Source organism: Sesamum indicum, linkage group LG6, assembly GCF_026168435.1.
Source record: "Sesamum indicum cultivar Baizhima isolate 11 linkage group LG6, ASM2616843v1, whole genome shotgun sequence".
Taxonomy (NCBI): Eukaryota; Viridiplantae; Streptophyta; class Magnoliopsida; order Lamiales; family Pedaliaceae; genus Sesamum; species Sesamum indicum.
This window is the reverse complement of record NC_142662.1, coordinates 5,048,586-5,075,997: the sequence shown is the minus strand read 5'-3', so window position 1 is coordinate 5,075,997 and position 27,412 is coordinate 5,048,586. Positions and strand designations below refer to the sequence as shown.

Genomic DNA, 27,412 nt, shown 5'->3' with positions numbered 1-27,412 from the left:
CCACATCATTTAGCATCGTCTGTGGGAACGAGACCGGGTGCCCATCCCAAGCCCCTTATTTCGGGGGTTGATGATATAGATAAGCGTTGCACATTGGTTGCAATTGAAGAGCTTGAACGGCTTATAAACCTCAATGCCTCCACTTGGGAGGCGTCTTTTTAGAACAAAATGATAACGCTCATAGAACACCGAGAGGACAATGCCTTGCAAAATTGGGCACTAATTGAATCGCAAGTCACATCACGAGTGTACTTATGATTACGATTACTACCTTAAGAAGTGTACTTAATTTTGTATATGACAAGGAATGACAATGTACCCCAAATATCATTATGATTCTTTTGAATCTATGATATTTTCAATATAATATGAAAATTATATCGAAATGATAGTTCAAGTAAAATCTATTTAAATATAGACCTACTTGCAATGTATAGATATAGAGTGATTTGATTTATCTACGTAGTTGTTGTGACAGGCTTCTCATAGGTAATTAATAATTACGTTTCAAGCATAATATTCTACATACTCCCTTTTATCAGTACTTACATTTAAAATCAGACATTCCTAGTCTAGCAAATTTGTTAAAAATAACTAGGATATATAAGTTCTAGAATATTTATTTACAATACTTTTATGGAATTGCAATGGAGGGGTTTTGTTAAAATAAAAAGTTAGTATATAGGAAGGAGATGGGGTGAGAATATTGATAGTCATGATATATAATTGTTGCAATGATATAAACATGAAACTTAGCTAGAGGAATACTTTATACATGCTATAATGGTGGCCATGACAATCATTATTATTTTAATTATTAATTAAAGCCTATAGAAAGAAATAATTAAATTAAAAAAAGGCAAATAAATGAAACCTAAAATCCAGCTTATCTTAGGTAGATGTAATTAAGTGGAAGAAAATTAATATAATAAATGTAGGCATGATTGTGTGTCTAGAAAATCACAGGTGTATCTTCCTATATATTTTATTTAATATATATATATATATATATATATATATATGCTTAGTTAGATATAGCACGCGCACACAAAATCTCATTCTTATGTAAGCATGAACAAGCACTTAGGATTAAATACAAACGAAATTATTAATTTTTAATTTATAATATTAATATTTACAAATTTATCTTTTCGCAAAATTTAATTAAAAGTTTTATTCGTAGCATTCCAATCAAGCAAATTTTTGTATTGAAATGATTTGAAAGTCGTAGGTAGACAACAACCATAAATAGTAGGAAAATTTTCTTAGTCTCCACGGAAACGTACGGACACGTGAAGAATTTGTCGTGGAGATAAGGCATGCAAACAAGAATCAACAAGGGAACTATGTGGGAAGTGATATGGAAGAATTAGATGCAAAAGTGATGGGAAAAGAATGTTGTACATAGTCGTATTCTTCATTGATTTCAGACAATTCCATGTGATTGTAACATCACCCCTGGTTTTGTCTCAAAATTCAAAATAACGGGAATTTGAATTCTACGAACCTGGGTGTATATTATTTTTATATTGATTTATTGTATTTTTTTTAGTTTATTTGAACGTATTCGTTGATTTGAATTATGAATATATCAAATAATATAATGAATCACATACTATAAAAAAAAAAAGAGACAAGCTAATTAGATTTGGTTTGATGAAGACATATACACTTATACGTAATCAGTAAAGAAAGTCGTCTATGGTTTAAATCTGCTTTACAACATACCTAATTTTAATTAAAGAATGAAATAAAAGGATGTAATCACATTTTAACCTAACTAGTTGGGTGAGTTCTTCTCACAATTTATAGCCTTATAATGTGTATCACTAGTCACTAGTTTCAAATTAAACCCCACATTTAAAAGAAACCAATACATAATAAATTATAAATAGACAGATAAATTACCATGAAAGCATGCGGATATCCACTTTGACATAATTGAAATTCTATAGTTTCTTTTATTATAAGATCTCAACAATAGCATTGATGAGAGGCTTTCTTGTTGGAAATCTAATTACTAAAAGTAGTTAGTATTTAGTTTTTATTTATTCGGAGGAGGATTATAATTAGTTATTCAACTCCTTTTAGAACTCGAACTCATGAATGGATAAATTACAATTATCTTTCTTGAGGTTTGATACAATTATGAATATTAAGTTTTTGTTTGAAAAATTACAAATGCTCCCCCTGATTTTAACAGCCATCTAACAATTATTCGAATTCGTTAGGTTCCATCTATTTTTTATGCTGAACTGACCAAAATGCCTTTATGAATTAATAATTATAAATTTATTTATTTTTTTTAATTTTTTAAGGACTAAGTTGATAATTTTTTATAGTTTTTAAATTTTTTTCATCTACCCCGTTCGATTTGTTATAAATTTTTAATTTTTTTTTAAAAGTAAAGTTGATAATTTCATACCCCCTCCAAGAATGACATAATTTCATCAAACATCAGAGGGATATTTGTGATTTCTCAAATAACGAGAAAGTATTCGTGATTATAACAAACCTTAGGAAAAGTCATTGTAATTTATCCTAAAAATAATTAGTGTCTGATTCTTGAAGATGAATTTCTACTAGGGATGGTTATACTGCCTTCTCATGAGATTTGGTATAATTATACATACATCCATGTAGTACGGGAAATTACATGTAGTACTTCTGATGTTTGTTTCTTTCTAACAAATAGACCCATTCAATAGTCGAGGTTCACTGTGATTTGTTGATATTTGCAAAAAAAAAAAAAAAATTGAATAAAAATTTATATTCCCCTAATTGACTTACTACTGATATATTACTAGTTAAATATATTTTTTTTTACCCAAACTACTCTTATACGTATTCATACAATAATGCATATAAAGATGTATATATTCACCCTTATAAAAGTATTTTGATCATAAAACATTTGCATGACCTACAATAATTGAAGACTAAGTTAATTGGGAGTAAATATTTCATTTAATTTTTTTTTCTAACATCAGTAAATTCGGTGAATTTTGACTAACGGAGTTAGATATAAACAAACGCCTGAGGAATAAGATGTAATTTTTTAGACCATAAAAGATTTACATATAATTACACAAAACCTCAGGTGAGAACAGTGTAATTGTCCCTTTCTATTTTTTAGGTTATATTTTTTTAAAGGGTTGGGTTGGGTCTATTTGGACTTTGGAGTGTGGATCCGAATCTCCAAAAAGCCCAATTTACATAAACAAATTACCTTTTAAATTCACTAATGGGCCTATCCAAAAGTTAAATTTCTTTGAGCCCAAATAAATACGTTGGGCTAGACACGACCTTAGTCCATATGGTCCAGCCCAAATATGACATGTCGTGCGCTACGCTTCGCGGGTTGTACTCTTATTCCAATTAACCCATCAACTTCCATTCTACGTTATGCTGAAACTGAAGTGCTCTTAACAGATCTTAAATTACAGAGCAAAACAGAGAGAGAGAGAGGTTTTGGACTTTGGGGATACCAACATATACACACAGACTTATGTATATATAGGCTGCCGGAATTTTAGAGAGACGGAAATGGGGACGGCCACCGCATTGGCGCCGGGGCTGTCGCGGAAGCTGAAGAAGGTATTGGAGACTCGCACCGATACCCCCGATCTGCTTGCTTCACTCAACACTCTCTCCAGCTTTTATTCCGAGAATACCCCTCAGACTCGCCGGAATCTCCGATCCACTATTGAGAAGCGTGGCCTCTCTATCAACGGAGAGTTCCTTGCCGCCTCCGCTTCCGCCCAACAGGTACACTAACTGAAGCGTAGGGTGCAACTTGCATTTGCTTTTTGCTTCCGCCAATTTTGTAATTTGATCTGGTGAAAGCTTCAATCATAACTGCATTAGCAGGTGTAGGGTTGTGCGATCTGCTCTTATAGTACTTGACTTGTTGCTTGTACTTTGTTTTAGTAGAGCTTCAACTGAATCAAAATGTTTGAATGGATGATATTGGTGTTATATGGAGCTTGCGAATGTCCGGATGTTTATCACTGAGTATATGATCAATTTGTATTCAGTATGTCTCGTGGATAATTGAACTTAATTTTTTACGATGAGCATAATTTTTTTTGGAAGTGCTTGAGAAAAATGGTTTTGGTCTATGGTGAAATGCTCCGTACTTCAGAATTAGACCAATTAAATTACATGAATACTTTACAAAGACGATTTTTGTATTACATTTGATATTTTGCAGATTGTGGTAGAATACTTTTAAATTCATTTATAGAATACTTTCTTACAAATCTTTCTCCTGATATATCATTCTGTTAGAAATACTTTATTTGTAAATGGAGAGTAATTAAAATGAGGTGAAAAAAGGTTCTTTGGTTCAACTTCTTTTCACAACCTTGGATTACATTTATCTTAGTGGTTAATAGCAAGGGCGTATCACCTATCAATGGACTAGTATACTACTAAGGAGAAAATCTCTGATTTTTTGTAGTTAAACAAACTACTCTTATGAACAAAGTACTAGCAATAAGTGTTGCATATATCAGCCAAAGTATCAGGGACAAAGTATGCATAAAATAACAAGTTATTTTAGATTATCTTTTGCATATGAATCCATCACCAAATGAAAAGAAGAACAAAGTACAGGGTTAATTTGTTGCCTGAAACTTGCATTTTCTATTTGACTGAATGCATCAATTATGTTTCTATGATATTTCATCATCATCTTTGCAATGGTTAATAGTGCCATGAATTATGATCATGCTAAAAGAACACATGTGTCCTGGTTGTTCTTTTGTATAGCAACTTAAGCATTGTACTTTCATCAGCTATGATGTTTATAAGTTGATTTTTTGGGTATAGTAGCTATTTTTACTTTCTTTTGGCTTGGAAAATAATCAGTGAATTTGATTGGTTCATTAGGCCTTGGATCGGGTTGAGGAAGAGGTTAATGCGCTGGCTGAATGTTGTGATAAGTATGCACTCTATCTTATTTTCTCTTAAATATACATCATACTCCTTATTGATTGAACATGTCACAGTTACTTGCTTAGGATCTTTAAATGCAAAATTTATTTCGAAACTTTTAGCTCCTTGAGCCTTGAGTTCTATTTGTGCAGTGGGTCTATTGACTCCAATCTGTCTTTATCTACTGGCATAATGCAACCTTTCTATCATATGATTTTTGTTGGTTTTGAGTGTTTATTACGATCATTGACCCTTACTAAAGTGGATTGAATTTGAATGATTCTGTGGCCCTCTAGCGCTCAACGTTTACTACATGCAAAGAAAACTAAGTTTCAATGTATCTGTAATCTGCTTACTGTGTGAGAACATGATTGGATCTATCAGATAGTCACATGCCTTTGTCCTTTTGTGTTGTAGGATTGCAAAAGCTTTGAGCAATTGTAATGCTACCACTGGAGACATTATCAGTACCACAGAGAGGCTTAAACAGGAGCTTGAAACCACCACACAGAGGCAAGAGATAGCAACGTGCTTCCTTCGTGACTATCAGCTCTCTAATGATGAGGTATTAGCTGGTATCAATATTGAATTTGTTCTACCCATGAGGGCCATGACTGCTTCCGAATAAGTATTTTGGTCATGCTTAATCATCTAATCTTTTGCTTGTTACTATTCGTTGCTTAGATAAATGCGCTACGGGAGGAAGACCTGAGTGAAAACTTTTTCAAGGCACTTGCTCATGTTCATGAAATACATGCTAACTGCAAAGTATTGCTAAGGACACACCACCAGGTTCATCATTATTACCTTGCTCATGCTCTCTTGGCTTCTCTTCAATATACTCACAGACGCGATGCCTCTTTCATTTCCATATACTTCCTCTAAGAAGAAACTTATGTTCACTTATGTTACACCCTGCACCTTTCTTTTCTCAAAGTCTTATTTTCTTACTGATTGTAAAAAAAATGAAACTTGATTAAATATACTGTTTTCAGTTCTACTTATGGTTACCTACAACATCTTTAATTTAATGACGGATGGTCTCCTACAATAACCTATTGGATGGTGGGACTAATCGCAAACTAATCACCCTTTTTCATGGCTTCTCTCTACTTTTGTTTGTTACCACCAAAAATAGTAAATCTTTTGTTTTAGCACACATAAATCCACCCCACTTATGCTTAAGTAATTCATGCTCCTTCCCTTTTGACACTATAGGTCAATTTGATTCAGTATGAATTTAGATGAGTAGCAATTCAATTGAGACTAATACAAGAAGGAAATAGTAGCAGATGAGAAATAAAATTGGGACAGAGGGAATTTCTTTTCTAGTGGTTGCCTTTCCCTTTGCATGATGTCCTCTAATTTGGACCTTATCTTTCACTAAATAAACAATTTTTTTTATAATTGGAAATTCATTTGAAGACTCTTCGCAGCGTGCTGGTTTGGAGCTTATGGATATGATGGCTGTCTACCAAGAAGGAGCCTATGAACGACTATGCAGGTAAATAGCATGATTTCTAAGCTTGAGATAGACTAGAGTGATGACATAGATGAACAAGTTGGACTATCATGCTCTTGATAGGCAAAGCCTTAGTAGAAGTTGGAGTCTTTGCACTGGTGGAATATTGTGGAAAGAGGTAGATGGAGAAGATCCAAAATAGATATTTGTCAGTATAATATGATACCTGGATGCAAGCATCATAAGATTCCTATATCCTCCTATGGATAGAGTTGAAACAGGATTTCTACCATATATTCTAAACTGCTCCTTATAAGCCTATGGTGCCATGTTTTCTGATTTGTAAGTTGGCATAAGTTCCACTTTATGGAGGTTTTTCTCATCTATGATTGATATCCTTTTATTACTTTTCTTCTAATGCATTGCCTTCATTTGGAGTTCTAGTTACTGAAGACTCTACCAGTGTAATTTTCCAGTTGCGAATATTTGTATCTGGACATTCTCTGTTTTGTTCTTTGCTTTTAGGTTCAGACTTCAGGATAGTTGTATTTTAGATTATAATGTGATATTTTGCACTTAAAAATTGGCTGACTAATAGTGTTGAACAATCTATAAGGAGAGCAATTATCTGTGAATGGTTTGAACTATTAATAATTGAGGCTCTACACACTTCTAGGCACAATTTTGATGTCCACAGCATATCAAGTACAAATATTCATGATCATAACTTCTTTCTTGAACTTTGTCGATTCTTCAGCCTTTACCTTGTACATAACCCCTTACAGTTTGCAACTAGTCTTATATATGCCTCTAGAATAGCTTCTGATATCATTTAGCTAAGTTATGAGTAGTTTTTGCTTCTTTATTGTCTTTCTATTATACTGCCTGTTTATTCGAATGAAAAAAAGAAAAATCTGCATTTAGAAGTTGCATAAAATCCAACTTAGTACTAGCTAGCCCTTATCAGAACGTAGGCTGGTTATTTTGATAACTTTATTCATATTCTTTTCTTTAATCACATATAATAATTAAAAGGAAAAGAACGGAAAAAAGATGAGAGCAAAAATTGCATTTGTTGTTCGAGTTTGCTAGGTAATAATTTGTAATGCATAGAGAACACGCTTCTAGAATTTTAGAGAATCGATCTGTGTGTTATAACTGCTTAAGCATGTGCATATATTTTTATTCTATACACATTGAGAGTTCTTTCTTTATGATTATGATTGATGGCATAGGCCATGTGTTCTTTCTTCTATTCAGGTGGGTCCAAGCTGAATGTAGGAGACTTGGGGATGTTGACAATCCTGAAGTTAGTGAACTCCTAAGAACAGCTGTCCGATGCCTTAAAGCAAGACCAGTCCTTTTCAAGTACTGTGCAGAAGAGGTATTTCTGCTTAAAATCTTCAAACTAGAGAACCTTTGTAGTAATGCATTTCGTATAACTTGTTTCACAATTAAATTTTATATCATACAGGTAGCCAACATGAGACATAATGCACTGTTCAGAAGATTTATTAGTGCCCTCACACGTGGGGGGCCTGGTGGATTACCTAGGCCAATTGAAGTTCATGCTCACGACCCTTTAAGATATGTCGGTGACATGCTGGGATGGCTGCATCAGGTAGGTTTTTTATTTAGCCTCGGTTCTGATGGTTCTTTTCCAAGTTAGGAACTTTATCCTTGAATATGATCCCCATTTCTTTGGCAATGTGACAGGCCTTAGCATCTGAAAGAGAACTTGTCCTTGCATTGCTTGATCCTGATTCAACAGCAGATACTGGACCCATTGCTCAAAGATTCTCCAAAATCTCGGAAAGTGATGTGGGAAAGACAGAATCAGACTTCACATTTGTTCTAGACAGGATTTTTGAAGGAGTTTGTCGGCCATTTAAAGTGAGAGTTGAACAAGTTTTGCAATCGCAGCCTAACCTTATAATTTCATATAAGCTTAGTAACACACTGGAGTTCTACAGCCACACTGTGAGTTAACTCTACCTCAAACATGATATATTCGTGCCGTATCATTTTCTAATGTAAGTCAACTTGTTCCTACAGATATCCGATCTGCTCGGGAGGGAAACAGCTCTGTGTAATACGCTTTGGGCTCTCAAGGATGCTGCTCAGAAAACCTTCTTTGATATACTAAAAACTCGGGGAGAGAAGCTATTGCGATATCCTCCCCTAGTTGCTGTTGATCTTTCTCCGCCTCCAGCACTAAGGGAAGGTGTCTCTGTGCTTCTTGAAATAATCGAAACATATGACAGTATGATGGTTCCTGCGTCAGGCAAGAAGCCCGCATTTGAACCTGTCATATCTGCTTTGCTAGATCCTATTATTCAGGTGCGTTTTGGGCATTTAATGACATGTTATGCTGGCCATCAACTTCTCTTTATATTTATTGGAACAGGAAAAATATTAGAATGTTGCAATTTTTGTTCCCAATTTAAATCTACTATTTCACTAGCACTAGCATTAGCATTATTATTAATAATCACCACTTTGTTTCAATTGATTTGAGTTGCTGTATTCGTGTGTGTTATTTGTGCCATTCAATCCTCTAGACAAACGTCTCAACTGTATAGGATTTAACGTGGCACTTTTGAAACTTTTTCTCCAAGATCACTTTTTATAGTCAACTTGATGTTTGGCAAAATTTACTGAGTTCTCACTGATTGCCATTTATTTTTATCATGGTCCTTGTGTTCAGATGTGTGAACAAGCGGCAGAGGCACACAAGTCCAAGGGAGTAATTCAGTCATCAAGAAGAAGTAGAGTTAGTTCAGACCCAGGTCAAGCCCGCAGATCATCTATAGACGCTATTTTGGATAATAGCAGTTCAGCCCCTTCGTCTCAGGTAAGCTTATAAACGAACTGTTATGGTTCATTCTGCTCCCTGGCCCCCAAATGTAGGATGTATGAGGTCTTGTTTTGCCTCTGGAGTTGCATATTCTATGGGGCTTATCTGGATGTTTTTGTTGAAGTTTCAACTATAATACTTCATCTCCTTCTACACCAAATACTGTTACTATTCTCCCCTGCCAAAACAAAATGAAGCCAAAAAGAAGAAAATAACGAACTCCACTCCAGCATGGCACTCAGGCAGGGAAAGAGTCAAAATACCTCGGTGTTTCTTTTTTTTGGATGTGTGGGATGGTCTTCTGTGAATCATGGCCTTTAATGAACAAAAAGAATGTAGATCAAATTTTGGCATGATAAATCCTGATATAGAACTGTTTTTAGTAGAACATTAATCCTGTGGTACCTACATAGCCCCTATTTATTCCGCTTCATTATATAAGAGTGCACCCTTTGATTCTAAATGGTGTTTTGACTGTCTGTTGTATTTTTGAGCTCCCTACACACTAGCATCACTCAGTGTGATGTTCTGTTCTATGCAGATCCGTGAAACACCTTCTCGGATATTTCTGATCAACTGTTTGTGCGCGATCCGACAACCATTGTTAGGACATGAGGTTGCATCAGAATATGTGAAGAAGCTCGGATCAATGATAGAAAGCCATATTCATGGTCTTGTCGAAAAAGAAGTTGATGCTATTCTGCAAAAATGTGGGTTGTCCAACAAAATGTCTCACTTCTTTGATTCTCAAAACGATGTTGTAGCTGGGGAATCTGTCTCCAAGCCACCTCTCGCTGAGAGGGAAGATATGGCTCCTGCTGCTCTGTCAGAGTGTCTAAAGGCCTTCTTTGGGCTTATTTTGGGTAGTGAAAACTCTCTGCCCGAGTTCGAGCAGATGCAGGTCCCAAGTCTGCGCTCGGAAGCTTGCATTCAGTTGGCTAGGTCTCTTGCCCAAGCATACGAAGTCATTTACAAGGGAATTATGGATCCAAAGAACGGCTACCCGGATCCCAGGTCACTGGCTAGACATCCTCCTGATCAGATAAGAACCATTTTGGGGATTTAAAACTGCTGAATGCCCCTTTTTCTGCTTGTTTGGTTTATATATTCGTCCCAATCTTTTCTCTTTGTTTTTGGTAATCCCTTCTTCATCTGAGATTTGTATACAGAACCTGAGTAGAGACACTACAATTTGTGGAACTTTTAGACATTACGATAATTTGTACACTTAACATTTCTAATTCTGGATCTTCGGATACTTCCCCCAAGTGCGTTACCCTAGTGGTGGCATTTCTCTTGTACAAATTTTCACTTGCAACAGCACTGGATCTTAACGTGAACAGTCAGAAGAGGCACTGCCGTCTAACCAAGATACAGAAATTTCTCTGAAACTCAGACATCCATCACATAACAATCATAGAAATTAGACAAATAGTTGGAAATTAGAACTTTGGATTGTTTTAGTTGACAGCGTCGTGCATGTTTTGAACTGTAATTAAATAGAAATGTATTACCTCTACCTTCTTTAACTATTTATAAGTAAATTCTTTCGCAATAGATTCTTCAATCCCTTTCCTTACTATTTAAGGTAATATTAGTCAAATTTCAAAAGTTCCGTGAACTTTAGAAAATTTCAAGAATATTCCAGACTTTAGATGAGATTCAGCTGGGCTATACTTGAATTGATGAATTTGAAATTTTTAATAACAAATTTTTTGAAAAATTATGAATTTTAAATTGCTAATAATAAATCTTTTAAATTTATTTGGATGATTCTAAATTTAAAAAATTAAAATTTCAAATTTCAGATTTGGACTCACGACAATGATTTTTAAATTCCTGTATTATAAAGTATTTGAAATTCTTTCTTTAAATTTTTGTTTGGAAAATTCAAATTCATCAATTCAAGTATAGTAAAAAAGTTAAAAGAAAAAGAAAAAGAAAAAAAAAAGTTGCATTTGTTTTCGATACCCCCAAGAGCTTGAAATTCCGCGTGGTACTAAATTTGATGAATCCTGACGCCATCGTATCAAAGTATACTCTGTGGGCCGTTTACCTGACTGAAATCAATCAGAGATGGGCATGAGCTGATCTACTCTTCCTGCCTGCCAGCCAAGTTCTCTCACTCCTCACTCCCTCTGCTTCACTTTCACCTTCGCCACCACCTTTCTACCCCCGAAATCCTCCCAATTCACCCTACCAACGCCACCATCAACATGAGTTACAGCAACCCATCTCAACTGTTTCCATTTCCGCAGTGATTTCCGCGCTCGAGCAGCAAGATTCACGCAACCCCATTCGCACCAACCATCCTCACTCTCTAATCTCTCTATATATATATAGAGAGAGAGAGTATACACGTTAATTTATCTGTACTGTCGGCTTGCGAAGATTGGAATGAGATGGCGACTGCGAGCGCAAATGGCGGGGACGTCTGGAGGGCGCATATGGCGATGGCCGTGGTGCAGGTGTTCAATGGCGGCTACCATGTTATAACCAAAGTGGCACTCAACGTCGGCGTTAATCAGCTTGTCTTCTGTGTTCTCCGAGACCTTCTGGCCCTCTCGATTCTCGCCCCCGTAGCATATGTTCGTGAGAAGTATGTACCCTTCCGCCGCTCTCTTTCTCTCTCTGTCTTTGTGCGACTCTTCTTTCCTTACCTCCTTTTGTTTTTCCCATTAGATAAATTAGGTAATTAAGTTCCTGACGGATATGTGGTTCAGTGGTTGCTACTAGGTTATAAGTGGATTGTATGTTTGCATCTCTCTCGTAGCGCGTAAGTGCATTGTGTATTACAGTAAGAAATTGGATGAGGAGGGTACAACAACTGAGAGAAATTGCTGATTGATTGAAATGGGAAAGTGGTGACTGGGCTGTCTGGACTCCCCTCCTATGGCCAGGGGAATTACTCATTAAGTATGGTTCACTTGGCATATAATGGTATTAGCTAAAAGACCTGGATTGGAGAACTTTAAGTGGAGGAGCAGGTGTGTGTTTTTATTCATAGCGTTTGTAGATAAATGGTGGAACGGAAATATATGCACAAGTATGTTTAGGCCAATTGTTGGAACTGGGAACTAAAGATTCCTGGTCTTTTGCTGTTGAAAAGATGTTCCGCTACTAAGTTCAGTATAAGATGGTTTCATGTAATGGGCATTGGCTAGCTGATGTTTTAGTGATATTTTATCAATTTACAGGGGTTTAATGGTTTTTGATATTGTCAGTCCAACAAAAATAAATATTATATTCTAATCTACAAGTTGCCAACTTTTGGTTGCTAGAATGGCATTATGTAGTAAAACAAATCCAACTCGAAGCATATGACATCAATCTGTGAACCCAAATTTAGTAAGCTTGGTTCATGCATAGAAGAGTTGATATGCACTGAGAAATATGCTCCAAGATGACAAAGATTATTATCATTTTGGTCTAGATTCTCCTTGACCACTGCGAATATTCAGAAACACTGATTATGAGGGGGCTGGAAAGCAATACCATTCAGACCCTCAAGCACAAAAGATATCCTCAAGTCTTTTCAACAAGCAAAATCCACTAAAGAGAGCAGAGTACTTTGATGTTTCGGAAAGATATAGAGCACATCTTCCTCTTTCTTGCCATTAACCCCCTGACCACGAGCTACACCTGCTGAACTCCACTAGCATAGAATCAAATCTGGCTTAGACAATTAGTAAATTTGAGGATACGTGTACCTCTCTACCTGCCTAAGATTGTGATTTGTCTGAATCCTTTTTTTTTCGTCAAAGTCTGAGCCATTTTAGCTGCATGATGTATATTCATCTCTATGATTAATATTTTCTGAGCTGCTTGCTGTTTCTGTCTATATTTATTTTCGAGATATAATTAGTGGATTATTTGCTATCCAGACGAACATGTACTGATTGGAAGCCTATCCCCCTAGCTAGTGGGTTTCTGTGTTGTGTTATCAAACACTAATGATGCAGTTATTGAAAGTGTAAAATGAATTCTACTTATGCAGTCTAACTTACAAAATTATTTTTGGCTATAAGTAAAAATGTGAAGTTCAAATAATTTCTTGAATTAGTGAACAAATATTGTTCCTTGCAACTATTTCTTGATCCTTTTTTCCCCATGAAATATGGACCCCACTGCAATACTAATGTTTTATTTGCTATTCTGCAGACGGCTAAGACTGCCACTAAATAGACGCCTTGTTATAGCCTTCTTCTTTCTTGGTTTAACAGGGTAAGTGGAGTATCTATGGTTTTGTTTGCGTTGGTGTTTCTTTCTGCTTGTTGAAAATACTAATAATTTAGTTACTGCTTTTGTTTTGTTGTTCTGCTATTGGATTAGTATTTTCGGGAACCAACTTTTGTTTCTTCTCGGCCTTGGCTACACGAATCCAACTTATGCTGCAGCTATACAGCCTGCTATTCCAGTCTTTACATTCATATTGGCGGTAATGATGGGGTCAGTCTAAGCTAGCGAAGCTATTACCTTTGCTCTCTCTCCTTCCTTCCCTCTCTCTCTCTCTCTCTCTCTCACACACACACACACACACACACCCATGCACCCACATACACATGCTCACGCACACATGTAAGATGTTCGTGCCTGCTTGCTTGTCTGTTGAGTGCTTTGCTTGCATGAGTGTTAGCTGTGGATATTGTTGACTCAATTTCCACTTTTTATATAAATTGTCATTCCTTTATTGTTACATGTAATTGTTCAATGTGCAGTACAGAAACTGTGAATTTACGAAAAACAGAAGGTCAAGCAAAGTTAGGAGGTACTCTTGTTTGTGTTTCTGGTGCCATTCTAATGGCTATGTTCCGTGGTCCAGCTGTATTTGGATATGGGGAATCAGATTTTGCACTACCAAATGAAATAAGTGCAAAGGGTCAGCCAGAGCCTGCTGGTTGGTTGTTGTCTAGTTTGCTTGAGTTTGGGTTTGATAATTGGCACCTCGGTGTTTTATGCTTGATCGGGAACTGCATGTGCATGGCAACTTATCTGGCCATTCAGGTAATCACTATGATGGTTGTAACTTTATCAGAATCTAGTCCTTTTGAAGTACGAAATGTATGAGATATCATTTCCTTACACGTTAAGATGATATTAGATGGTATATCTTTAATAATATGTTAAATTCTACAAAATGTTTGTTGACATTGATCTTGTTAAGCAATGAAATTTGACTGCCAGTCTGTTACAGGATTTGGTTAAACTAAGATAGCTTGCAGATGAGCATTGCATTTGTCTTCTAATGTCAAATTGCTCAGCATGTGTGAGGTCCATGTAGATGTGTAAGACTATATTTCTTATGTTATTTTGGAATTTTGAGCTTCAAGGTGTCCTAAGCTGCATTGTTTTCTTAATTTTTCAGAAGCACTAAGGAAACTAATAGGCTTGGGATTGAAATTTAACTTCAAGAAACTCTTGAAGCATTTCTCATAACTTTCTCCCTGTTATTGTTACTTTTCAGAGGCTGGGTTTTCCAGTTGTATACAGAGGTCAATTTTTTGTTGCCACTTCTTCTACTCCTATGTTTAGTAAAGATTTCTAAATCGTTGGCTTATTCTTGCTGTTTATCACTATTCAAAAACTGCTTTCTGCCCTTTTTTCTTTTGTGCTTCAAATACTTGTTCGGTGTCTGGACCCAAAGTTCAGTTTGGACTGTCTAAATTTAAATAGGATTTAAGCATTATATTTGCCTAAACTGCTTCTGAAGTGTTCCACCACCTTGATCTTCCTCATGATAAGATTGGCCTGCTTCTATGTATGTGTCTGTAACTCTATCTGCATGAATTTGATAGCTCAATGAGATGCTCATGGACTTTAATGGTACTTGTCTTGTGTTTCAGGCTCCACTTTTAGCTAAATATCCTGCAAGTATATCAGTGACGGCCTATTCATACTTTTTTGGTGCTGTTTTTATGGTAGTGACTGCATTTTTTATGACAAATGAGTCAACCGACTGGAATCTCACACAAGCTGAGGCTTTGGCTGTATGCTATGCTGTAAGTGCAGTCTTTTTTGTTTTTGCTGTTTTGGGAAGAAGATCGTGGGCGTTCATTACAAACATCTTTCAATTGATTCTGAAATACATTAACCTATTAATCTATGAACATATTAGAATTTCCTGTGGGGTACAGGTTAGTTCACCTAATATATATACAGCACAGATACAACATTCTTCTTGTGCAGGAAGATACAGGTGCTGCCTGAGTCCTGACTATAGTTCAAACATTGATGAAGGACTAGCATGCAATGTACTAATCACTATTCTGGTGTCAACATATGCTAGCATGCTGCAATGTTTTGGTTAGCACAGAAGGCACCGCAGTTTTAGGTTGACTTATAGAATTAAATTGAGATATTTGGACAGTTTCAAAACTAAGGGTTTGAAAGTTTGGATGACAAGATCTCATGGTGATATCTTTATTACAGCCTTCAGCAGCTTTCAAAATCGTCAATGATAAGTTGAAATGATATATACTTCTGGTATATCCAAGTTCATGTTACAGTCCTCTTACTTCTCTCTCTTTTGTAGGGAGTTGTAGCATCTGCGCTGAACTATGGACTTTTGACATGGTCAAATAAGATCCTTGGCCCTTCCTTGGTTGCTCTTTATAATCCGCTTCAACCTGCTGCATCAGCTTTCCTGTCAAGAATTTTCCTCGGAAGTCCAATTTATTTGGGAAGGTAGCATCTCTAAGCCTTTTTCATCCTTCTCTTTTACCATTTGCGCTTTGCTGTTATGACCTTTCTCTGAGATCATTTTCATCTGCAAGTCTGTTCTCATCTTTTAGTCATTTTCCCCACACAAACATGCATTTCGCGCCTGAAGATGACTCTACATATGTTGCTCTGTAACAGTATTTTGGGAGGATTTCTCATTATAGCTGGGCTTTATCTGGTCACTTGGGCATCCCACAGAGAAAAACTGGTGATCACGGGACTTCCTCACGCTGCTCGGTCATCAGAACCGCTCATTAACGGAATACCCCCTGTTAACAAGCTTTCTTACCAAATAGGACACCTTTTCTCCGGCTCATCAACCTCAATACCCAAGATCGTGGATTAACCTGATACCCCGTTTCTTGGTTACATTCATTTAACTTATTTTCACATGAATCTCAGATATATGAATAAAGTCTCAATTTTCAGGATATATTTATCAGTTGAAACGAATGTAATGCTATCTGTCTCTCTACCTTTTTGCCATCCCTGATGTTTCTAGCACTCTAGTAGCCGTTATAAGCCCGATATAGCGACTTCAAATTTAGCTGACACTTGGATTCAAATATCAAACTTACTGTTCTTAAATGATTTATTTTCACCTCTCTGTTCTTAGACTTTGTTTGGTTCGGTGAGAGGAAAGCAAGAGTGAAAAGGGGAAAGGGAAAGGGAAGGGAGAGAGAAAATAATAATATGTTTTTTTTAAAAAAATTATTTGGTATGATAGAAATGAAACAAAATCTCTAATATTTTTAGGTATTGGTGTTTGGTATAAATAGAATAAACCACGACGAAGATATTATTTTTTTGTAATTTTTACTAATTAATATTGTTCTCACTATTTTATATTAGAAAATAAATAAGTTAATTTGACTTTTTTAAATAAGGCTTATACTCTACATTAAGCAAAAAATCAAAAGATCATATATATATAGCGTCAATTACATTTTGCCATTTAAACTATGATTATTTTTATATTTTGACATCTAATTCTTTTTTGTGTGTTAATTTACCATATCAATCTTAGAAAATTTTATATGTTGTCATTTATAACGTCAAAAAAATATTACTTGCAATGTTTATGTGATATTTAAGGGTTATGTCATGTGATATTTTTCAAGTATGCATAGTATATGATTTTTTTTGGCAAAAGAATCAACAAAAAAAACTATCTTATATGGGAAGTGTAAATTTCACAAAATTTGGATGGTAAATTGATATAAAAATAAAGTGTTTATGAAAAAAATATAAAAAAGAGTATAGTTCAGACGATAAAACGTAATTTACCTTATATATATATATGTAACATGAAAAACAACATTTCTAAAATTAATTTTTTATCCAAACTCACCAAAAACTTAATATATATGTTGCCCGATTGATGAGAAGTTGATCACAAACAACAAAATAATTAAAGCGAATTAATACATAGTACCAATAACATTCAAAGCAAACTAATTTTCAAGAGCAAAATTACATTTTTCATCCTGTAGCTATAAGTCGAATTAATACATAGTACCAATAACATTAAAAGCAAACTAATTTTCAAGAGCAAAATTACATTTTTCATCCTGTAGCTATAAGTCGTTAGTCCTATAATTTATTTCAATGAATATTTAGTAATTTTTTTTTTGTTATGAAATATCTCACATGTGGTATCTTCTTCTTTTTTTTTTTTTTTTTTTGATAAATTTAGTCATATATTGATATTTTTTGTTATAACGACCTATAGTTATAGGGTAAAAAATGAGATCTACTCCCGTTTGAAGGGAATCAAAATAATTGATAAAGAACTAAATTTGCCAAACAAGGACCAAAAGTAAGGTGTTTAGGACTAAATTCGTCAAGAAAATGACCAAATGTATAAAAAAGTAAGTTACAAAACAAAAAATACTAACAACCTATAATTACAGCACAAAAAATATAATTCGGGCCTTTCAAAATTGATGGAATAAAACCATAAAAATAATTATGTATTGGGAAAACATTTAAGTCTTGATTATGAATGCTAACAACTTAAAGTTGTTTACAGTCATATTGATGTACTGATTGCATTCAGAGTTATTATAATTTGTTATTTACTATTTTTAGTGTATTGATGTATTAATTAAATCAATATAATGCTCAAAAAATTAATTTTAAAAATGACTACAGTAGAAGAATATATCAAATTTGTGGAAAGTTTAATAGTATTGTGTTAACCAAGCTATTCCTATTATTTAATAATGTTGATTTATCTGAAACAAAGTTACGTTTACAAAATTGAAGAGCCGACCTATAAATCTACCCTTTTATTCGTGTGAATGTTTTTCAAAAGCAAAAATTGACATCCAGATGTCATTAATTACTCATTTCAAATACATGATTACTTTAAAATAATTAGTTCTGTAATTAAAATTATCGCGATTATCAGAAACTTGAGTTTTAGAACATACAAATTATTAAGATTGCATCGAAAAAAATTCTAACGTAAACGGATCATAACCAAAAGTGATGATAGTTCCTCAACTAGTGATTGTTCCATCACTTGGAACTCAACAGAAGTACCTCTAGACCAAGAATACTATCAATTCCAAGTCCATAAAGAAGCTAATCCATAAAAAATAATTCTTCGACATGGCAAAAGGAGTTCATTCTTTTCAAGATATCAATAGTCCAATAATTAATCCATCAAAACTCATTTTTCTATCAAAGCAAGCATCAAAATATCTTCCACTCACTTAATTCTACATTGCCCCCAATGTGGCAAGCGTGTATATCTAGAACAATAAAATAAGAGAAAAATAAAAAGAGAACATCCTTTAGTGATTCGGGGGTAAGTGATTAAATTACGAGAGCTCGGAAATTGTGAGACCAAGAATGAGGGAAAGAGTCTCTTGTGGCTTCTCATATTGAAAGAAGAAAAATGAAATAAGATAGATAGAAAGAGAAAATAAATGGGTGGTGGAAGGGGAAAAGAAAAAGAAGACAAGAGGAAGAAAATATAGAAAAATTGGAAAAAGAAAAGAGAAATAAAAGAGGGGGGAATAGAAAATAGAGAAATAAAAGAAAAAATAAAGTGGAGAAAAGAGAAGAAAAGGAAAACAGAAGAAAGAAAAGGGAAAAGAGGAAAAAAGGAGGAAAAGGAAAACGGGAGAAAGAAAGAAGAGAAGAAGAGAAAAGAGAAAGAAAGAAGAAAGAAAAAGAAAATAGAAGAAAATGGTGGAGGGTGGCGGTCGACGGCGGAGCAGCTGCCATAGGGGTGAGAAGTGGTTGGCTGCAAGTGTAAAAAGAGAAGGTCAGATTTGGGAATTTAGGATTTTGATTTTGATTTCTTTTATATTTAAATATAAATAATAAAGAAAAAGAAAAAGAAAAAGAAAAAAGGAAATGTGTGAGTGTGTGTACGTATGCAATTGTGACATATTAGGCTCGCGCCTAGCTCCTAGTGTCATACTCCCCTTACAAAATAGTTGGTCGAGTTAGGTGTGGGCATAACTCGACATAGCAAAATGACATCTTGATAGATTAGGTAGCGGAGTTAGGTGTGGGCACATCTAATTATAGGATTGATATATGTTCATCTTGATCTGAAGAAATCGACGTTAGTGATATCACAATACTCACAAGAAGTTAGGTAAGAGAAAAAATTGAGGAAAAAAAAAAAAAGGAACATGGCGCGTTTCTTTATCGCCTTTGACTGGACATTGTTGTGCCTCAATTTAAATGAGTTGGACACTCTAAATCTACTTCTTTTATGTAATGCACCTGATGATGGTGTGGATTTATGAAAGCTTTGTGGTTTATGGATGACTTCTTTCTCGAACTTATTTTGTTATGAAAGATTTTGTTCTTGTAAGTTTTTATGCTCGAGATGAGGCTTTTGGTGATTGTCGTTTTAAATGATCCCCACTATCGAACATAGCATTTTCTCACCCCAAAAGATCAATAAAATTCATGAAAAATACAGAATGCATATCATTAGAATTTTTTGTGACACCACCAATGCTATATAGAAGAATATATCAAAATTGTGGAAAGTTTAATAATATTGTATTAAACAAGCTATTCCTATTTAATAATGTTGATTTATTCGAAACAAAGTTATGTTTACAAAATTAAAGAGTCAATCTATAAATGTACCCTATTTATTTAGGTGAATGTTTTTCAAAACTAAAAGTTGCCATTCAGATGCCATTAATTACTCATTTCAAATCCATGTTTACTTTAAAATAATTGATTCTGTAATTAAAGTTATCGCGATTGTCAGAAACTTGACTTTTTTTTAGAACATACAAGTTATTAAGATTGCATCCGAGAGAATTCTAACTCAACCCAATCATAACAAAAAATAATGATAGTTCCTCAACTAGTGATTGTTCCATCACTTGGAACTCAAGAGAAGTACCTCCAAACCAAGAATACTATCAGTTCCAAGTCCAAAAAGAAGTCAATTACAGTATCAAAACATTACATAAGATTGGTCGAAAATAATGGGAGCAAAAGAAGAAGCAACAAATCCTTAGCAACCATATTCTTTAAGTCATTAGATGACTTCATATCCACCTACATGGACTTGCCCCTTCGCCCATGCATCGACCCCATGCACGTTCTCTCCGGTAACTTCGCCCCCGTTGACGAGCTTCCTCCCACTCCATGTCACGTCGATGAGGGTAGCCTGCCTAGTGCTCTTGACGGTGTGTACATCCGCAACGGCCCCAATCCTCAGTTCATCCCTCACGGCCCGTTCCATGTTTTTGATGGAGATGGAATGCTGCACTCTATCCGAATATCCAATGGGGAAGCTGTTTTCTGTAGTCGATATGTTAAGACTTGTAAGTACATGGCGGAGCAGAAAATGGGGTATCCGTTCATTGTAAGTCCATTTTCTTCCTTCAACGGCACAGCGGCTGCCATCGCACGTTTCGTGCTAGGTGTAGCACGAAAGCTAGCCGGACACTTCGACCCTATGGTCAATGGCTTTGGAACGGCGAACACTAGTTTAGCCATGTTTGGTGGGATGCTCTTTGCTCTCTGCGAGTCTGATCTTCCCTACCAAGTAAGAGTAACATCTGATGCAGACATAATCACTGTCTCCCGCCATGATCTTTACACCAATGACCCGACCTTGAGAATGACTGCTCATCCAAAGATCGACTCAGAGACAGGTGAAGTTTTTGCGTTCAGATGCGACATAGTTCCTCCATTCTTGACATTTTTCCGGGTCGACACAAGCGGGAGAAAGGGCCCGGATGTGCCGATTTCCTCCCTGGAGAGAGCGCTAGTGGTTCATGATTTTGCTCTTTCCAAAAACTTCATTATTTTCCAAGACACGCAGGTGGGAATCAACCTTATGGACATGATGAGAGGAAAATCGGTAATGGTGTTCAAGCCGGACAAAGTGCCGAGGCTAGGAATCTTGCCACGATACGCCCATGACGAGACTGAACTAGTGTGGATTGATGCTCCAGGATTCAACATGCTACATTCAATTAATGCTTGGGAAGAAGAATTTGGGAAAAAAGTTGTAATCCTGGCTCCAAATCTACTATCCATCGAGCAGGGATTGGAGGACACAAGTTTATATCACTCGGTGATCGAAAAGTTAACCATAGATGTTGAAACAAAGCAGGTTGTAAGGCGTTCATTGTGCAACGAAAACCTCGAGTTCGGAGTCATTAATCCAGCTTATGCTGGAAAGAAGAACAGGTCTGTCTTAGCTTTTCATATGCTCGAATTCTCTGTTTGGACTAACATACGTACATACACACATCGATCCATAATGCACGTCTTTTTTGGTTTCCCTTGTCTTGTCCGGGTAAGATAGGTACGTGTATGCAGGCGTAGCAGCTCAGCTACCGAGGGTGAGAGGAGTCATGAAACTTGACGTCTCCCGACTAACTGCGGATGGCGGGGACTGCACGGTGGCTAGCAGGCTGTATGGGCTGGGTTGGTACGGCGGTGAAGCTTGTTTCGTGCCGAGAGAGCCCGATAATCCGGCGGCTGAAGAGGACGATGGTTTCCTGGTAACATATGTGCACAATGAGGAAAATGAGGAATCCTGGTTCATAGTCATGAACGCTAAATCTCCAACTCTAGACATTGTTGCTAGAGTTAGATTGCCTGGTCGTGTGCCTTATGGCTTCCACGGGCTGTTTGTCAGGGAAGCTGACCTCAAACTAACATAGGCATAGCATAAATGTTGTTGTTTGGGATCTTAATGTTGTAAGTTACAGTGTTGTACTATAAAGTCCCATTTATTATTAATTAATGGGGAGAAGTTCATAAACGACCCTATGATAATAGGAATATTTAAAAAAAATTTTATAAAAATTAAAGTATCGAAAAGCCTTCTTGTGATATAAAATAAATTTCAAAAAACCCCCTTCGTACAGAAATTGAGCCTCACTCGCTCTTGACTGCAAATTTACTTTAAAAATACTTTTTTTTTATATTTTTGCCCTTCTCTCACATCTAATATATATAATATTATATATTTATTAATAATAAAATATAATCTTATATAATAATTATTTAATTAAATATTATATATATTTATTAATAATAAATATTATTTTATATATTAATTATTTATATAATAAAATATAATTTTAATTAAATTAATTATAAATTATAAATTAAAAAAAAAAAAACACAGCGGCAACGGCGTCGTCGTCGCCGCTGCTGAAGGAGGAGGGCGCGCGCCCTCCTCATCCATGGGCGATAGCTGTTGCCCAACGCAGCGAGAGCGACGGTCGTCACCCTCTCTTTCTTGGCGATCGACACTGCCCAGACGGACGGGGGGCGAGGGAAGGGAAGGGGGAATTGGGGGAAGAAGATTGGGGGTGGGGGAGGGGAGGCGGGGTGGGAGTGGGTGGGTGGGTGGGGTTATAATTTTTATTTTAAATTTTTTTATAAATTATAATTATATATATTATAAATATATTTTAATAGTTATAAATTATATACTTTATAAATAAAAAAATTATATATTAATATATTTAGTTTGACTGGTTGACTATAAAGGGTATTTTAGTCATTATATCTAAAAAATAGGTTCAAGTTTACTAGGAGCGATGTGATTATTTATTCATTGATATTAAAAATTTCATAAGGGGATTTTTGATATTTTGATATATCACAAGGGGTCAAAATGAATTTACCCTTAATTATTGGGATAATTTGAGAATTGATAAATTAGTATGTTGTTTACTGTGCGCAATAAAATGATTGTTTAAGGTGCCATAAATTTGTGATGTAATGACATTTTCCTTAGCAATATTTTAGACTTCTATTACATGTGAAATGAGCAAATATACTATGTGAAAAATTATGTACTCTATATGTTTTAAAAAATAAAGCAAAATTTTCTATTTTAATGGTTTTGATAGGGGGTAATTTGCTTCATTTTTCAAAATACAAGGATAATTTGCTATTTTATTTTTCACGAGAAGTTTTTTGCTCATTTTTTATATGATAGAGAGTAAATTGCATTTTTTTTAATATTTTTTTATTATAGTAGGAATTAATTACCAGTACGCCCTATAATAGGATAAAATGTCCAAGTCAAGTTATCGCCTCATCTCCTGTACAAGGAAATTCTAACCTAGACCAGTTTGATCGGATATAAATCAATTATATGTCCATGTATGAAATTTGCTGTGAACCGAAGTCCAAGTCATGATTCATAATTAATTATATAATTTTGTTTAATTATATATAATTAATATATTAAAATTATAGTGGTATTAATTAACATATTGAAACTATAATTTTATTTAATTATATATAATTAATTAAAATTATATTAATTTAAAAAATTATAATTAAGTGTACAAATGTAATAATGTATAACTTTTCGTGTAGTTGTAAAAAATACAATGAAGTATATAATTATTTTTTACAACCCGATACCGGCACATCTGATTGTGTAGAAGAATTTTCAAAATATTTCTATGAATTTTTTTATCAATTTGTCGTTACAATATAATTTAATTAAACAACAATATATAAAATTACGTATTTGGTTAAATATAACAAATTTAATAATTTAATTAATCAACTATATCATTTTTGTATGAAATGTGATGTTTAATTGAACATTAATATAAATAGCCAAAATCATAAAATACTTCGGTTAAATAATACATTGCTCAATATAAACTATATTTAATAAATGGACTAATTAAATAATATAATTTCAACGAGATGGATTGGGCGCAAATGCGTGTAAGGCAACAATTCCAATAAAGAAATTCTCTATACAATCAGATGTGTCGGTATCGAATTGTCAAGAATAATTGTATACTTCATTGTATTTTTTTACAACTGTACAAAAAAATATACATATTATATTTATATATTTAATTATAATGTTTTAAATTAATATAATTTTAGTATTATAATTTTTTAAAATTTAATATGTTAATTATGTATAATTAAATAAAATTATATAATTAATTATATAAAATTTGATTAAATAAAAAAAATTGCAACCCATGTCGCAATTTGAAATTCATCTTGCGACTTGGGTTGCAATTTTTTTTTTAATCAAATAATATATAATTAATTATATAATTTAAAACATTATAATATTAAAATAATTTAAAAAATTATAATTAAATATATAAATATAATATGTATATTTTTTTGTACAGTTGTAAAAAATACAACGAAATATATATTTATTCTTGACAATTCGATACCGGTACATCTGATTGTGTTGAAAAAAATTTTTATTGGAATTGTTGTCTTGCACGCGTTTGCGCCCAATCCATCTCGTTGTGAATAATTTATAACATTATATTATTTAATTAGTCATTTTATTAAATATAGTTTATATTGGGCGATGTATTATTTAATCGAAGTATTTTATGATTTTGGCTATTTATATTAATGTTCAATTCAACATCACATTTGATATAAAAATGATATAGTTGGTTAATTAAATTATTAAATTTGTTATATTTAACCAAATACATAATTTTATGTATTGTTGTTTAATTAAATTATATAGTAACGACAAATTGATAAAAAATTCATAGAAATATTTCAAAAATTCTTCTACACAATCAGATGTGCCGGTATCGGGTTGTCAAAAATAATTGTATACTTCATCGTATTTTTTACAACTGTACGAAAAATTATACATTATTACATTTGTACACTTAATTATAATTTTTTAAATTAATATAATTTTAATTAATTATATATAATTAAATATAATTGTAATTTTAATATATTAATTAATACCACTACAATTTTAATATGTTAATTATATATAATTAATTATTCAAAATTTAATTAAATAAAAAAAAAAAGAAAAACAAGCCCAAGTCGTGATATGAATCACGACTTGGGCTTTTCTTTAAAAAAATTTTTTGCCCAAGTCGTGATTCATATCACGACTTAGGCACGTTTTTTTTTAAAAAATAATTTTTTAATTGAGTCGCGATTTTAAATCACGACTCGTTATATTATTATTAATATATTTTAAAAATTATAATAATATAATTTTTTTTATAATAAAATATTAAATAACTCTATGCAATTGTGCTCAATATTCTCTAATTAGTTAAATATGTGCATGAATTATGAGAAATTCAAAAAGTTTATCCTCGATACCACAAAATAATGAAAAGAATTAAAATTTGTTGGGTGATATATATATATATATTATTTTAATATAACTAATATATAATATATAATATTTTAAATATTATTTTAACAAATGTACATGTATTAATATATATAAAATAATATTTTTATTGATTAAAAATTATATCCAAATGTACATGGAGTGCATATAGTTCATCGCTAGACCTAAGAGAGTATTTTATCTTATTTCTAATAATATAGAGGGATAAATTAATTTTTTATTTTTTACAGAGGGTAAGTTACTCATTTCGTTTCACACAGGAGGTAAAATGTATTTATATATATATATATATATATATATATATAACAAGAAAATAACCATAATGTTTGACTTTATTTTTAACTTGTTTTGGGTATTTTGTGGAGATAGAGAGAGAAAAACAAAAATAAATAAGTATAAGTTAGAGATAGTGTGTATGTTTGGATTTGTTTTTAGAGATAATATAAAATAAAAATGGTATGTTTGATGTTGGGTAGTAGGGAGATAAAAAGTACTGTTCATTATTAAATCATATCTCTTTTATATATATATGTATGAAAAAATATATAATTAGTTGTATTTTTTAGATGAAAAAATAATCAAAATACTGTTTTAAAATAATGCAAAATATACCTAAAACTTGCAAACTAAAAAAGTCAAACATGATGTATATTTTGGCCCATCTCAAAATCAAAATTGATCTTTACTCAAAGTCGCGCCAAGCACTTATTATGTTGCCCAATTGATTAAAAATTATTCACAAATAACAAATTAATTAAAACCCACAATTTCTAATAATATATATAGTCCAAATAACAAATGCTGAAGAGCAACCTAATTTTAAAGATGGAGGGATAGACGTGCACGCTATATAACTGAACCCATTGATCCTCCACGAAATCAATTTTGTGAATATATAGTAAAAGCAGTTGAGTCGACTAATTTAATATATTAATAATTTAAATTAATAAATACGTGTGAAGCAAAACAAAAAATTATTATAAAAATAGACATATATCCATATTTATAAAATTCGAAGTCACAATTTAAAAAAAAAAAGTAAGATTAGCTAATGAGGTAAAGGCCTCGATATATGGTAGGACCAAGCTTTTGTCTTTTAGAAAAGTTATGTATGCACTGTAATAATGTTATGAATATACACTTTATTTATTATGAAATTGTTGATATTTTTAAATAATGTCTTATATAATTTTGATATATGATGATGTGAGTAGATGTTTCTATTAAATGATTTTAAAAATGGCTCAACTAGAAATGACAAAAATAAGAATGGCGTTTCTTATTTAATATTTTGTCGACTTATTTGATTTGTTTTTCAACTTCTGACTTCAAAAATTGAATGTATGGGAGTATTGATTCTACTTCTAAAACGAAAAAAAAAATGAAATAAAAACACTTTTGCGATCATGTGCTTGTAGCTCCTTTCGAATAATAATTTTATTTTTAATATTTTTTATGTGTTCTTTATTTTTAAAAATTAAATTAATTTTAGTTATATCTTAATTTCAATTAATATATGTTGATTATCAATAATAAATATATAATTAACTAACTAATAATTATTATTATAATAAATTAATGACTACTATTAAAGTATATTTATTAATACCTACAAATTAATAGAAGTCGAATCCATCACCGTATCTTGGTGAATTAATACATCTAAAATTATAGGGTTGGTCTGAAGATGTATGCAAGTAGCAGTGATATTTAGGTGACTACATATCCTCCACAAGTTGATGTGCTTAGAATTCGTATACTTCAAATTTAACTCTCCCACACTTTTTTCTTTTCTCCC

General features: G+C 33.3%; 3 protein-coding genes across 5 annotated transcripts; all 3 read left to right on the top strand.

Annotated features, from left to right (window-relative positions):
- Window positions 1–3,415: 3,415 nt before the first annotated feature.
- LOC105165015 (oligomeric golgi complex subunit) lies at window positions 3,416–10,515 on the top strand. The gene is made up of 11 exons (XM_011083892.3): window positions 3,416–3,768; window positions 4,894–4,946; window positions 5,356–5,503; window positions 5,623–5,730; window positions 6,375–6,442; window positions 7,661–7,784; window positions 7,875–8,021; window positions 8,117–8,380; window positions 8,456–8,740; window positions 9,108–9,254; window positions 9,799–10,515. The coding sequence occupies exons 1-11, from the start codon at window positions 3,547–3,549 to the stop codon at window positions 10,321–10,323; spliced, it is 2,091 nt and encodes a 696-aa protein (XP_011082194.1). The 5' UTR covers window positions 3,416–3,546; the 3' UTR covers window positions 10,324–10,515.
- A 731-nt stretch (window positions 10,516–11,246) lies between these two features.
- LOC105165016 (WAT1-related protein At4g19185) lies at window positions 11,247–16,410 on the top strand. 3 transcript variants are annotated; one of them, XR_016065880.1, is made up of 7 exons: window positions 11,247–11,856; window positions 13,419–13,481; window positions 13,590–13,706; window positions 13,976–14,261; window positions 15,101–15,560; window positions 15,790–15,941; window positions 16,116–16,255. XR_016065880.1 is itself a non-coding variant. In XM_011083893.3 (7 exons), exons 1-7 carry the CDS (start codon window positions 11,660–11,662, stop codon window positions 16,321–16,323), a joined length of 1,179 nt encoding a protein of 392 aa, XP_011082195.1. In that variant the 5' UTR covers window positions 11,256–11,659; the 3' UTR covers window positions 16,324–16,410. The 3 variants fall into 3 exon arrangements, 2 of the variants coding, with proteins under 2 accessions (XP_088737599.1, XP_011082195.1); XM_011083893.3 differs by having other exon boundaries at window positions 11,256–11,856; window positions 15,101–15,256; window positions 16,116–16,410; XM_088881473.1 differs by lacking the exon at window positions 16,116–16,255 and having other exon boundaries at window positions 15,101–15,588; window positions 15,790–15,928.
- A 3,900-nt stretch (window positions 16,411–20,310) lies between these two features.
- LOC105165104 (putative carotenoid cleavage dioxygenase 4, chloroplastic) lies at window positions 20,311–22,157 on the top strand. Its single transcript, XM_011083979.2, has 2 exons — window positions 20,311–21,665; window positions 21,784–22,157. Exons 1-2 carry the CDS (start codon window positions 20,311–20,313, stop codon window positions 22,142–22,144), a joined length of 1,716 nt encoding a protein of 571 aa, XP_011082281.2. The 3' UTR covers window positions 22,145–22,157.
- The last annotated feature ends 5,255 nt before the right edge of the window (window positions 22,158–27,412 follow it).

Bases quoted from the DNA above. Each gene is read 5' to 3' on its own strand.
- LOC105165104 (XM_011083979.2), top strand. From the start codon at position 20,311: ATGATAGTTCCTCAACTAGTGATTGTTCCATCACTTGGAACTCAAGAG. The intron at 21,666-21,783 runs GTCTGTCTTAGC...CGGGTAAGATAG, and splicing joins TATGCTGGAAAGAAGAACAG to GTACGTGTATGCAGGCGTAG.
- LOC105165016 (XM_011083893.3), top strand. From the start codon at position 11,660: ATGGCGACTGCGAGCGCAAATGGCGGGGACGTCTGGAGGGCGCATATG. The intron at 13,707-13,975 runs GTCAGTCTAAGC...TTCAATGTGCAG, and splicing joins ATATTGGCGGTAATGATGGG to TACAGAAACTGTGAATTTAC. The intron at 14,262-15,100 runs GTAATCACTATG...CTTGTGTTTCAG, and splicing joins CAACTTATCTGGCCATTCAG to GCTCCACTTTTAGCTAAATA.
- LOC105165015 (XM_011083892.3), top strand. From the start codon at position 3,547: ATGGGGACGGCCACCGCATTGGCGCCGGGGCTGTCGCGGAAGCTGAAG. The intron at 3,769-4,893 runs GTACACTAACTG...TTGGTTCATTAG, and splicing joins CCTCCGCTTCCGCCCAACAG to GCCTTGGATCGGGTTGAGGA. The intron at 5,731-6,374 runs GTTCATCATTAT...GACTCTTCGCAG, and splicing joins TGCTAAGGACACACCACCAG to CGTGCTGGTTTGGAGCTTAT.